The sequence below is a fragment of the Eurosta solidaginis genome, chromosome 5, assembly GCF_040869045.1.
Source record: "Eurosta solidaginis isolate ZX-2024a chromosome 5, ASM4086904v1, whole genome shotgun sequence".
NCBI classification, from domain to species: Eukaryota; Metazoa; Arthropoda; class Insecta; order Diptera; family Tephritidae; genus Eurosta; species Eurosta solidaginis.
Genome location: NC_090323.1, coordinates 220,701,754 through 220,716,763, shown reverse-complemented (window position 1 = coordinate 220,716,763; position 15,010 = coordinate 220,701,754). Strand labels below are relative to the sequence as shown.

Here is a 15,010-nt window from a genome sequence, read left to right as displayed (position 1 = left end):
AATCCCATGCAGCAGAATCTGTGTAGGCCAGTGTTATCTTCCTCGTCAACGCGTCAACGTCAACTGCATCTGCATAAACCACTTCATAACTAATAATTTTCTACCTCAAAGGTCAATTTCTCGATGTTTTTCTTTTATCTTAATTCGATAAATCCTAATCGGAAATATTTTCTTCATACGGTGGTTCTTAAAATACTCCCTCGATGTCGCCGTCATAATCACTTTGGTCTTCTAGCAGCTCAAGTGCAGCTCTACTTTTTCTTTGTTTTTTTCAAAATCTCTTTGTCGCAGCACTAAATAATTCTTATTTACAAAAATCATGCAAAAAAATGTGAAAAAACATTTTAAACAAACATAAACACACCGGAAAATCACGCAAGTCTATAGACTTTTACTACACATTTGTATTACTACACACACAAACATATCTTGGTGTATGATTATCCATACTAACGTTACTGTTACATATGCATAACGTTTGACAGTAATGGGTTAACCCATAACCCGCTACATTACATTGTAAGTCACAAGTATGATGTGATTACTGATTTTTACTTCTAATTTATAATATTTAACTCTTCTGTTACGTTAAGGTCAATTGGTCAATTCTGATATCTCTTGACAAGAGAAACATTTCCTAATTTCCTTTCATGACTTTGGGTATTAAGCGAAACTCTTTGCTGCCTAAAAAGCAAGAGTTAGCCTATTTTAATAACTGATAATAAACAAACTTAAGTGGGTCATTCAGTGACCACAGATGTTCTGAGCATGAAAAGAAATTATCGGATAAAAAATAATAAAAATGATAGAAATTGGATACCGTAGATCATTTAAAATATTTGGGCGAAGTTTCTTTTTTTAATTAGTGATACGGGGATATTTTTTTTTACTAAAGATTTATGGAGACCTATGTTTTCTATGGCGATTTCAAATGATAACTGCTTAACCCTAAAACGGCCGACGATTTTTACAACACAGTTTGGCAGACGCAGTCACCACTGTGACTACCAGAAAATAATAAAAGTGTGACTAAGTATGACTAAAATTATAAAACCTTATTTTGTATTTTTTTTCTACAAAAAATTGATTAAGTTAGGATGTTTCGGAAAATGAGTTAACAAAATTTATTAAAAATATGTTTTTTTGAGGGGAGAATATGAAAAGGTCACACCGGTGACTCGTCGGCCGTTTTAGGGTTAAAGAATGGTATTATAATATGGAAAGTTTTTCATTGCAGAACACACTCGGAAGGAGTGTCAGATCACTTCCTTGAAACTTTTTTGAAAGTGTTTAAGGCCCGTATTATGTATGTCACCGTGAATATTTGCGTCGCATTCACTCACATTCACCCAGAGTTCGTATTTTATAACTTCTTACGTATTCGCGTTTGTCCTCTTACGTAGTCACTACGTATTCACTGAGACTGTCAAACCAAATACGTAGCCAGTATAGCCACTTATTACTTTTGTTATTTCAAAAAACTTTGCAGTGCAATTTTTTGGGAATAGCATCGTTTCAGCGAGTTGACAATATTGCTGCGAAACACCTGACAATGGTAAACAAAAAGAAAACATTGCAATGTTGTTTGAATGTAATGCTTTCAAAATCAGTTGCTTGTTTATTTTAAAATATGCTCTTTTATATTGAGCTGTATAGTATATAAATATATTGTAACGAATTTATTTGCAAATTCTCTTATTTGCCCTTCTGCTAAGTTCGAATCACTAAACTGTTGAATAAATAACTCCAATGTTGAATAACGGAAAAATGGCCTTTACTACAGTACTTCACAATAACACTTATTCTTTGCAACTAGCTTGTTTAACAGCCAAACTGATTGATAGCTCAAATGAAACTCTACTATTCAAAATAATACTGCTATTGCTCGCTAGATTGCGTCTTAATCGAAACTGCCCATAGCGCCTCTATCGCTGATGCTTTTATACTCTGTGATTTCCTCGTGGCATCTTCTAGGCGCTTACAGAATTTTACTTAGTTAGTTATAAATTTCTCAGGTACAACTACAGATGTATAATTTCTCATTTGAGTAATACTTGCACAAATTATTGCCCTCTCTAGTGACAACTCAGATAAGATATATGCATGTGTTTGTGCATTGCTTCTCCGCTGTTCGTATACGTACATATGTGTAAACGCAATTATTGATTCGTTTATGTAGATATATAATGATTGAATTATTGATGTGAATTCACGTCACTGCTTAGCATCGGCTTAGAGATAGCAACACCCCTTATTTTTGCTAATATTCGTAACAATATAGTATATGAATATGTTTAACATGGAAAATTCTGTGGAAATTCCGACGGCAATGTTGTAGCAGGCTTGCAGCCTTTTCGGAAGTGGTACATAGTCAAACTGGCTACGAGTTGCGGTTGAATTTTGTATGTTTCCTTATCTTTTTTCCAAGTACTGCCGGCAATCGATTTGAGGATTTTGTTGCGGCTTTGCACTACATCTGCAATTTTGGTACCATGCCTTGAAGCTCATACAACTAGGGCCGCTTGGGCGCAGCCTCGTTGCATCTGTTAACGCTACACCGTTTGTAACGTTAACCTGTTCTTTCTCATAATATAAAACTTGAAATTTTTTACTACAAACATAATTTCTAAAAGTCAGAACAGGGGTCGACTTCTAATATGCATCCAAAAAAATAGAGAGTGGTGTCAAAAGACGCGTATTGACCTCGACAACAATAATCCGAAGGCGAAAAATAAAAATCTATTCTCTGCCCATAGATATTTTCAGTTGAAGTTGACAATTTTCACGTGGTTGTTGTAATGTCGTGCACTGTAAAAATTTTGTGGACAAAGGGATTTTGCACGCATTTAATTTTGATCCCACGCGCGGCCGAAGACTGCCAACGCGGAATGGTGTTCTGCGCTAAAATAATATGGATGCCACCGCCGGTTGCGGAAGGACTTGTGGTCATTTTTCGGCTTTTCGTTTATACATTTGGAACGAGTTAATATTTTTATTTTCGTTTGACACCTCTCACAATATTTTTGGACGCGTATTAGCAGTCGACTGTTCTAGAGTATTACCAAATTTCTAATTTATTTTTTCAATATTTTGTGTTAGAATTTTATTAAATTCCCTCATTGTTCTTTCAAGTTGAATGTCGGGGTTGATTCTAGATAGGTAGAGTTTAACCTGATAAAGTACCCAGATCGAAGTTTAGCTAGAGTGACGCGTCTTTCCCTAGGGAGAGTGATTCCTCCTCTGCAAGTTTTGGGGATTTTTCTTTGAGTACCGGATTTGCCGGGCAAGTCCTGGCATAGAGGTCCGACGCCTGTTTGAAGATATCACTGAGGACCTGTTTGTGCTTTTTTGCTTCATACGGGTGTGTTCTTAGGTGCCGTATTTCCTCATAATGCTTACGGAGATTACCCCTTAAGCCCCTGGGCGGTGTAGCCCCATCAATCAGATGTCTATTGGGATGCCCAAGTTTCAGGGTATTCAACATAAACTGTTTGGTTAGCATCTCATTTCTCTTCCTAGTGGGGAGTACTCTCGGCTCATTATGTAGATGGTGTTCTGGGGACATAAGAAAACAGACCGCAGCCGTTCTGAGGGCAGTATTTTGGGCCTCTGTTTTCTTCAGTGAGTATCCTTTAGGCTTGGCGATCATATCGGGGACGCGTAGCATGCAATCGACCGGTCAATTGCTTTGTAAGTGGCAATGAGTGTTTTTTTGTCTTTACCCCAAATGCTGCCGGCAAGAGAATTGAGGATTTTATTACGGCTCTGGATCGTAGGGAAAATTGCGGTGGCATGCTCTCCAAAATGTAGATCCTGATCAACGTCTCACCTAGGATTTTTGGGTGTAAGAAAGTCGGTAGCATGACTACATCAACGAGGATGTTCAATATGGTCGACATTTGGCGCGTCCATGTTGTAAATAAGGAGATTGTTAATTAAATTATTTCCTTGCTCATCGATGGGTGTGCCTGGTCCTGTGGCCATAAATGTGCAGTAATCGGCGTAGGAAACGGTAGTGACTCCTTCTGGTGGTGAAGGTAGCTTCGACATGTAGGAGTTATACAGAACCGAGGATAGGACACCACCCTGTGGTATCACTTGTTAAATGGGCTTAGATGTTGCGTTCCTGAATTGTACCAATGCTTGCCGACGAGACAGATAATGTGCGATACACCTTTTAATTTACTACGTTGTTCGAGAATCACTGATTTAAAAGAAAATTAAACAAAAAGTAGCACGGAGTAATAATTATTATAGTTATTAAAAAATCCACAATAAAATTATTATTTTTATTTTCCTATTACTCAGAATTAGTTTTTGACATAAAGCTAAGAAAATAAGGATCGTGACGAAAGACAGTGACAAAACTATGGTATAACTATTGGTTACAGTCATTCTCATTTTATAGGTATTTGTTTTTTTTACTCGTAAAAGTGCTTTTAAAAACTTTTCCTTGGTGAAAGTGTATGGGATTCCGGGGATACCCAGAGCATTTTCATGACGAATCATGCATCCCATTTCAAAAAAAAAAACACAAAAAGGTAAAATCCGGACATTTATTTTATGAGGCCGAAAACAAAAGTTAAATCCGGGTGTCCATTTTTTAAGAATAGAATAAAAGTGCGACCCCATAACTAAGATACGGTTCGTCGAAATGAAATGAATTTTTTACCAATCCATTCTCGTAAATATCTGGATTTGAAACCTGTAGGGACACTACAATTTTTTCTACTAATACTAGAAACTTGTTATCGTAAAACCATAACCAATTGTTTTTGCTGTTGTAGCGATAAAGAAACTCCCCGAAGGTTTCGGGGAATGTATCCGGTAACAAACACCATTAAGTTACAAGCTCGACCATCTCGGGAACGATTTAATATGACCACAGTGAACCTTCTAGGCCATACCACCAAAAATTTTTTTTGAAGTACTTTTATTACAAAAGGAATAACAGCTTGGGTCCCTGGCTATAATTTTTATAGGTTTCGCTTTTTTTTATTCCTGTAAAATTTGACGAAATATGCATACACATTGACCGAAGCTCTAAATATAACCTTTATCGGCTTTATATGGAAAATTTCAATCTTTTGTTTCACAAAATGTTAAGATCCTCAATTTTTGCTCAAAAATTATAAAAAACGACAATAAAAAAGCGAAGTGAATGAAACAAATGCGACCCAGAAGCAAGTGAATATTTTGACAGCAAAAATTAGTGTTCGTGACACTTTGCGTTGCTATACAATACGAAAAAACGTAAGACAATCACCTGCAGTCACCCATAGTCACCGAGAGTCACCGAAGTGAATGAATCTATAAATCTTATAAAATAAAGTCGCTAAATGCCATGTATGCACATAACTTCACACAGAATGCTCCGATTTTAAAACGGTTTTTTGCATTAGCTACGTGAGATGGTACAGTTAGCATAATTTGAAGATATATATTATAGGGGCGTGGCAAATTGCCAAAATGTAGCAAAAAAATCATAAAATTTTTGTTTGCACAGCTATAACTCATAAACGGACGGATGGATTTAAAAAATTATACTTTTCAGTAAAACTTTGAACTATTTACCTTCGATCTGCATCAAAAAAAAAAATATATATACTTGATTCCTTTCTTATATCAGCCAATTGTTGAAAAAAATTTTTTACCAAAAAATGTGTTTGTATGGTTGTTCGCTGTGAATTGTTTGCGCTAATTGCTTTTGAGTGAGGATGATGCGACATATATATACGTACATATATAGCATTCGCTGCGTTATTTATCTTCGGGCGTAGGTTTATAGGTATGTATGGATGTATAAAACGAAATCGCTTTTTCTGTCTCTATTTCCCTTTGCATGCTTAAACCTTTAAAAATACGCAACGGATTTTGATGCGCCTTTTTTAATAAAGAGTGATTGAAGAGGAAGGAACGGAAGAACATATTTGGCTGAAAATTGGTGGAGGGGTAGCTTAGAACCAGGAGACAGACATAGGATAATTTTTATCCCGTTCTGGCTAGGGTCTTGAGATCAAAACGTGGATCTAGGTAATCCTGGGATATGTTTGCACAATATGGGTATGAAATGAAAGCTCTTTATGAGTACTTTGATACGGGGTATTTTTCGTACCAGCCGGTAACTAGGGTCTCAAGATATAAGCGAAAACGTGGACGCTGGTACCCCTAGAATGTGTTTACAGAATATGGATATCAAATGAAGGCTGTTGATAAGTGCTTTAGTAAAGGATAGTTTTCAAACCTATTGGTGACTAGGGTCTCGAGATATAGGCCAAAACGTGGACGCGGGTTCCCCTAGAATGTGTTTACATAATATCGATAACAAATGAAAGCTGTTGATGAGTGCTTTAATAGAGGGTAATTTGCATAGGGTCTCCATATATAGGCCAAAACGTGACTAGGATCTCCAGATATAGGCTAAAACGTGGGCCCGTGTACCCCTAGAGAGAGTTTATACAATATGAATATCAAATGAAAGCTGTTGATGAGTGCTTTAGTAAAGGGTAGTTTTCTACATATTGGTGACTAGGGTCTCAAGATATAGGCCAAAACGTGAACCCGGGTACCCCTAGAATGTGCTTATACAATATGGATAACAAATGAAAACTGTTGATGAGTGCTTTAGTACAGGGTAAATTTCATACCTATTTGTTACTAGGGTCTCGAGATATAGGCCAAAACGTGGGCCCGTGTACCCCTAGACAGGGTTTATACAATATGGATATCAAATGAAAGCTGTTGGTGAGTGCTTTAGTACAGGGTAAGTTTCATACCTATTGGTGACTAGGGTCTCGAGATATAGGCCAAAACGTGGACGCGGGTTCCCCTAGAATGTGTTTACTTAATATGGATAACAAATGAAAGCTGTTGATGAGTGCTATAATAGAGAGTAATTTGCATAGGGTCTCCAGATATAGGCCAACACGTGACTAGGATCTCCAGATATAGGCTAAAACGTGGGCCCGTGTACCCCTAGAGAGAGTTTATACAATATGAATATCAAATGAAAGCTGTTGATGAGTGCTTTAGTAAAGGGTAGTTTTCTACATATTGGTGACTAAGGTCTCAAGATATAGGCCAAAACGTGAACCCGGGTACCCCTAGAATGTGCTTATACAATATGGATAACAAATGAAAACTGTTGATGAGTGCTTTAGTACAGGGTAAATTTCATACCTATTTGTTACTAGGGTCTCGAGATATAGGCCAAAACGTGGATCAAGGTAACACTAGGATGTGTTTTTACATTATGGGTATCAAATTGAAGCTGTTGATGTGTGCTTTAGTACAGGGTAGTTTTCATACCTACTGGTGATTATTGTTTCGATATAAAGGCCAAAACGTGGACCCGGATATCCCTAGAATGTGTGTGTAATATGGATATCAAATAAAAGCTGTTGCTGAGAGATTTAAAGTAATTTTCAAGTAATTTTCAACCGGGCAATACTGATAAATATGCATGCGAAACCGAAATAAAGACATGAATTAATAATACCCACATACCTATTTACATACGTACTTTTCGATTTGCCTGAAATTTGGTATATAAATTTGCCTATATTAGTATTTACGATCCTTTTTTCCGGGAAGTAGACCAGAGACGGACTGGGACGGAGACTCGGAGTGGGACTGGAACAAAATAGATACCACCCTCTTGGACTGTCAATAAATGATGAAGAAGAATGAGAAGAATTTGAGATAAGAGAAAAGAGGGAAGGAGAAGGAGACTGAGACTGAGAAAGAGATAGAGTGAGACGAAGATAGAGATAGATGAAGCGAAAAAGACGGAGGGAGGAGTGAATAAAAGGATTAAGAAAAAGTGAAGAGGGGGAGGGAAGAGTTAGACGGAAAAAGCTTATTAAAATGTATGCAGATAGACCAAATTTAGGGCAGACCAATGTCTGCCGGGTCTGCTAGTGCTCTTATATGATACGAATTTGGTTTCACTTGGGTGAAAGTGACTCCTCGCGTCGCTATGCGTTATACATAATAATGCCGATAATGATAATCCTACGTATATACCACGTCCACCCTATCGTAAAAATTTCGATATATTATCAATTAAATCAATAAACCTTACCAACTACGTCAAAGTTTTTACCGATAATCATTGCAAATAGCAACAAGAAATAGGTATGTGAACCACAATATTACATAATACTCACCTGAACATAACAGTTTAGCATGTATCGTAAGAGATCATATATACATATGTATATAAACCTAAATTTTGTTTATGAAACTACGAATGATCCATAAAATTTTTAAATGTTAAAAATTGTATTTGAAGTTATAAACCCTTAACCTGATTTCGTGACCTTAACAACACGTGTAAGTTTGTCTTAACGTAACAGAATTGTTAACGAGTATGATATTGCTTGTAGTAAACATTTCGTCTGAAAATAGCCTACTGTGATATCTATATATTAATATATTCATGTATATATAAACACGTATTTATGTATCATTGTTAATTCCTCCCCATTTTCTTCTCTTATATTTATTTACCGCAATAGTACCAACAGCAAGCATATTGGGTGGTCCTGATTTATATGTGGATAGAGGTAGCACAATTAATCTGACTTGTGTAATAAAATTCAGTCCAGAACCGCCGACACACATTTTTTGGTATCATCAAGATAAGGTGAGTACAACATTTATTTGTGATTATAAGAATTAGAGTTAACAAGGACTACTTATATATTCAATTCTATACATTTATATACCATACAATTTGAAATAATGGAAAGAGATTAAATTAAGTTGTTCGCACAAGTTACATAATTAAAACTCCGATTAGCGATGAATAAATTCAACACATCTTAGCGTAGTCGTCTGGCCAGACGAAATTTGACACATTGAACTTTATCCACAAATATTTGAATTTTTATTTAAAAATTGAAGAAATCTGGTCGCACACTGTGACTACCCAGAAATAAGTTTGAATTTTTATTGATAAATTTTGAAATCAATACGAAATATGAGGTCTTGTAGGCTTAAGGATATGTTCGCCGAGACAGACGAAAACGCTAAAATGTGACATAACAATTTTGGCACAAAAAAAAAAAGATAAAATAAAAAGAAAGAAATATCGATTTCCGAATTATTCTAAAGACCGCCTCTAAACTTAAAAAGTCACTAAAGCTTTTCATGATCTGGTGGGTAGCAGTAAAGTTATTCACGGAAATAAAGACTTTTCGTCTGGCCAGACACCACAATCTATCGAATATAAGGCCAGGAACAGACAATACTTTTGATTTTATATTTATAATGCAATTTTAGGATTATTATCATTAGGATAATTAGGGGCTACATCGCTCTCTTTTCAGTTTATTCCGTCAGCAGACCAAGTGGCCAAGAACTAGGACTGGTACAAAAAGTTTTGAAAATTAAAAAATTCTCATATAGTAATTACAGTTACATTGCTTGAACTTTGCTTTTGATTAGCATGAAAAAACATAATTATTTCAATAAAAGGTAAAGAAGTTCTACAAAAATATTCATTGCTATATGTATAAGCGAACTTTTCTGGAGAAACCTTACGTCAAGTTATGTACAACGGTTCTGTGCTCTTTTGGCGGTACTGTTTACCACAGTCTGTATACTTCTGTAAGGGTGTTCGCCGCTTACCCTATTCTCCAAAATTGTCCTTTCATAAGGTCCCAATACCGCTCAATTTGCCACAACTCAGACTCGTGGGGTGGATTCAAGTTTGTCCTAACATAATGTACATTATTATCTTCGAACCACTTTTGGGTGGCACGAGCGCAATCTGTTAGAGCAAGTCAGACCAAGTTATAGTTGAACCATTATGACGATGTGGTAAGAACAGATGACGTTTTTGAAAATATTATTTCTCGTTGAAGTTTACTATCGTAACGAGTGGCATGGATTTATGCCCGCAATCACAAATGGCCAAACCAGAACCTTTCTGCCAAAATTTTATTATGGCTTTTTCTGAACTAGCAATCTCCTCTCCAGACTACAAGCTGTAAAAGTAAGTACCTGGCAACGTTTTCATGTATATTTTCAAACACGATACGCTGAGCACGATTGGAAGGTACTCCTATATCTCGGCCTAGGGAAGAGAGTCCGCACTACATCTGCCAATTAAACAAGCAGGCGGAGGATATACTGCGAACACAGTTTGGGAATATGTCCTAGGTCACAAGCAAAATGTATGTGAGTCTCAGGAAATGAAGTCCGAGGGATAACAATCCTAACACGCTACAAGCGGTCGAAGTTGAAAAAGACCTTGAAAGCCTTAAAATCGGTGTGTAGGTAGGCGGCCGCCGTGGTGTGGTGGTAGCATGTTCCGCCTACCGCACCGAAGATCTTGAGTTCAATTCCCGAGCAAGTTTTTTCAAATAAAAAAATTTTTCTAAGTGGGGTCGCCCCTCTGCAGTGAGTGGGCAAATATGAGCGTATGAGCAAGCTAAAAAGGTCGAAGCTCTCTCAATAAGAGTCCCAATAACATTTGGAGCGATTGAGAGAGGTCAAGTGTTACACTTCGTTGACTTAGTGCAGGCTGTAAAGTGTCGAAGATTATGTGTAGGTCTTACAACCTTAGACTAACAAATTTAAACTTCTCATTAAAAGGAAACTACTGTAGGCTCATGACGGGTGTTCTGACTGGATACTGCCCTCTGACGTCACATTTCTTGTCAATGATACAATATATAAGACGTGCTGGTTGGAGGAGCAAACGATCAATCACGTTTTGTTCTTGTCAGGCCCTGCTCTTGTCAGGCTAAGATTCTAGCTATAAGTAGTGATAAAGCTATGGAAGAAGTGAGTTATTTTAAAACAAAGGTACTGGTTAGTTATAGGGTTTTCAGTTTGGTTGTTGAACAAACTTCTGGTTACACTATGGACTCATTCAATCTATGTGAGGTCCTCATGAACCGGCCAGTTCAACCTAATCTAAGCTTACTTCCCATGAAAAATATCAGTGAAATTTAAGACCTTCCTTTTTAAAGGACTAGGAGAGAGCACTAGTTGTTGGCTTCAAATCGACCTAGCAAAGGCTTTGGTTAAGTGTTTTGCAAACCCAGTTCGTTAGCAGTCAGCAAGTAGAAGAAATCTATGTGCTTTTTTTTCTTTCAATTTTTGTAAATCTACACATATTTTACCATAGTTATCAAGTATTTATTCCGCCCACTTATGTACTTGAGCATTTACCTACCGCAAGCTGTCTAGAAGAAACTTATTTCGACATAAAATACTTGCTGAAACTTTGCACCTCCTTACCGACAGGCGCGCATACAACCAACCATACACGCAAACAAAAAATCTTTTTACCAATAAATTATCGAGTTCAAGTACCTCAAACACCATTAACTGACGAGCATACCAACTCACGCTATAAAGACTATGTAGGTGCATGCAATAAAGCACATGCATTTCTGCGTGGGAACAAACATGTAACCGATTTCAAAAACTTTTATCGCATCACTTTTTTTTCTTACAAAACTCACACACAAGAATTCATTCAGTTCATTTATTATCGGCATGAAATCTAAAGTATGTGCATACATGCAACATACCAGGAGTGCACCAGAATCTGAATTTGTCACGAAGCTCATGCACATACACAGCTAGATTATAATTGTGGGTGTGTGTGTGGGTGCTTAGCGCCCATTTCCGTAAATACGCTAAATGTTAAAGGAAAATCGTCGCCGGTAACGCTGCCGGTGATTTTCGCTTAAAATTATATTAACAGCAGCGTGGCAATTGATACACGGCAACGCCTTCGCATTCGAGACATGAATTTTGAATGCCTGCAGCTTGCTTCACTGTTAACGAGCGTGCCACTTGTAACTGCTGCATGCAATGAAAGTATTCGAAGCCTCATACTGTAACAAGAAGTTGAAGAAAAAAGGATGACGGTTGAGGAAATCTACTTTACAAGCTGATTTTATCATTGCTGTTGTAGCGCTTAAATATTGGAAACTAAAGCATAACAAGGAGAAAAGGAGCAGATTATATAAAAAACAAGTAAGGAAGGCTAAATTCGGGTGTAACCGAACATTACATACTCAGTTGAGGGCTATGGTGACAACATAAGGGAAAATAACCATGTAGGAAAATGAACCGAGGGAAATCCTGGAATGTGTTTGTATGACATGTGTATCAAATGAAAGGCATTAAAGAGTATTTTATGAGGGAGTGGGCCATAGTTCTATAGGTGGACGCCATTTAGGGATATAGCCATAAAGGTGGATCAGGGTTGACTCTAGAATGCGTTTGTACGTCATGGGTATCAAATGAAAGGTGTTAATGAGTATTTTAAAAGGGAGTAATCTTTAGTTCCATAGGTGGACGCCGTTTCGAGATATCACCATAAAGGTGGGCCAGGGGTGACTCTAGAATTTGTTTGTACAATATGGGCATCAAATGAAAGGTGTTAATGAGTATTTTAAAAGGGAGTTCCATAGGTGGGCCCCGTTTCGAGATATCGCCACAAAGGTGGACCAGGGGTGAACCTAGAATTTGTTTGTACAATATGGGCATCAAACGAATGGGGTTAATGAGTATTTTAAAATGGAGTGGGCCTTAGTTCTATAGGTGGATGCCGTTTCGAAATATCGCCATAAAGGTGGACCAGGGGTAACTCTAGAATGCGTTTGTACGATATGGATATCAAATGAAAGGTGTTAATGAGTATTTTAAAAGGAAGTAATCATTAGTTCCATAGGTGGACGCCGTTTCGAGATATCGCCATAAAGACCCTAGAATTTGTTTGTACAATATGGGCATCAAACGAAAGGTGTTAATGAGTATTTTAAAAGGGAGTGGGCCTTAGCTCTATAGGTGGACGCCGTTTCGAAATATCGCCATAAAGGTGCACCAGGGTGACTCTAGAATGTGTTTGTACGATATGGGTATCAAATTAAAGGCATTAATGAGGGTTTTAAAAGGGAGTAATCCTTAGTTCCATAGGTGGATGCCGTTTCGAGATATCGCCATAAAGATGGAGCAGGGGGACCCTAGAATTTGTACAATATGGGCATCAAAAGAAAGGTGTTAATGAGTATTTTAAAAGGGAGTAATCCTTAGTTCCATAGGTGGACGCCGTTTCGAGATATCGCGATAAAGGTGGAGCAGGGGTGACCCTGGAATTTGTTTGAGCAATATGGGTATCAAACGAAAGGAGTTAATGAGTATTTTAAAAGGGAGTGGGCCTTAGTTCTATAGGTGGACGCCTTTTCGAAGTATCGCAATAAAGGTGGACCAGGGTGACTCTACACTTTGTTTGTACGATATGGGTATCAAATGAAAGGTGTTAATGAGTATTTTTAAAAGGGAGTGGGCCCTCGTTCTATAAGTGTTCGCCTTTTCGAGTTATCGCCATAAAGGTGGACCAGGGGTGACTTTAGAATATGTTTGTACGATATGGGTATCAAGTGAAAGGTGTTAATGAGTATTTTAAAAGGGCGTGGGGCTTGTTCTATAAGTAGACGCCTTTTCGAGATATCGCCATAAAGGTGGACCTGGGGTGACTCTGGAATGAGTTTGTACGATATGGGTATCAAATTAAAGGTATTAATGAGAGTTTTAAAAGGGAGTGGTGGTAGTTGTATATGTGAAGGCGTTTTCCAGATATCGACCAAAATGTGGACCAGGGTGACCCAGAACATCATCTGTTGGAGTTGTTTTAAAGTGGGCGTGATCCTTCTCCGATTTTGCTAATTTTTATTAAGCGTACATATAGTACTAGGAGAAACGTTTCTGCCAAATTTCATCATGATATCTTCAATGACTGCCAAATTACAGCTTGCAAAACTTTTAATTACCTTCTTTTAAAAGTGGGCGGTGCCACGTCCATTGTCCAAAATTTTATTAATTTTCCATTCTACGTCATAAGTTCAACTCATCTACCAAGTTTCGTCGCTTTATCTCTCTTTTGTAATGAATTATCACACTTTTTCGGATTTTCGATATCGAAAAAGTGGGCGTGGTTGTAGTCCGATATCGTTCATTTTAAATAGCGATCTGAGATGAGTTCTCAGGAACCTACGTACCAAATTTCATCAAGATACCTCAAAATTTACTCAAGTTATCGTGTTAACGGATGGACGGACATGACTCAATCAAATTTTTTTTCGATCTTGATTATTTTGATATATGGAAGTCTATATCTATCTCGATTCCTTTATATATGTACAACCAACCGTTATCCAATCAAACTTAATATACTATGTGAGCTCTGCTCAACTGAGTATAACAAATAAAGGAAAATTAAAAAATGTGCATGAATGCCCTCTACCTTGTTTTATGTACGAGATACTTCTTTTTCATAATGAACTGTGAACAAAAAAATCACATGTTTTTTTTTTTTTTTGGCACGTAGGAGCACATGGTGACATCGTCATAAAATCCGAACTCTGTAGAAGGAATTCACGATTAGATGAAAAAGTCATCTTAAAAGGCCCAGATTCCATTTTATACGTTGTTTTAGTGGATTCAGAGAAGTAAAAAAGTCTTCTGTAAAGATTGTTCGTGCAGGGTTTTCGTAACTCTACAACCCGGCTTAACGAATTTAGGAAAATTATGATTATTTTTCAGCTTCTGTTAACGATCGAATCTCTGAACTGTTGAACAAATAACTCAAATACTCAGTATAACAAAACGATGTTCATTTGGACTACTTTGAGAGTACTACTGCACAATTATCGCGTATTTTACTACAACGTATAAAAATCAAACCGACTGATTATTCCTCAGCTTGCGCTGCTTTTATACTCTCTGTTGCCTTTCTCGCATATTTCTCCTAAGGTCTAGACGTTTCATTAGCATGCCTTCTGGAACAGTTGCATCTCATACATGGTAATTTAGCTATATGCGTATGTACGTGTGAATAACAACTTCTGCTCTTAGCTGATGATAACGTGATGTGTGGTTTTTTCCATGTATTCCTCACTCTTATCTGCTGACTACATAAGTGTATGTGAAATAATCTCTTCGTTTCGATCTGCTGGTTATCTGTGTGGAATATTCTTCGTTG

General features: G+C 37.2%; 1 protein-coding gene across 1 annotated transcript in view; it reads left to right on the top strand.

Moving 5' to 3' along the window:
* The window catches only part of dpr10 (defective proboscis extension response 10), a 149,060-nt gene that overhangs the window by 126,656 nt on the left and 7,394 nt on the right, over positions 1–15,010 (top strand). Inside the window, exon 4 of the mRNA XM_067792015.1 lies at positions 8,520–8,647. Coding sequence (XP_067648116.1) covers positions 8,520–8,647 — 128 coding nt within the window. The remainder of the gene's footprint in view (positions 1–8,519; positions 8,648–15,010) is intronic.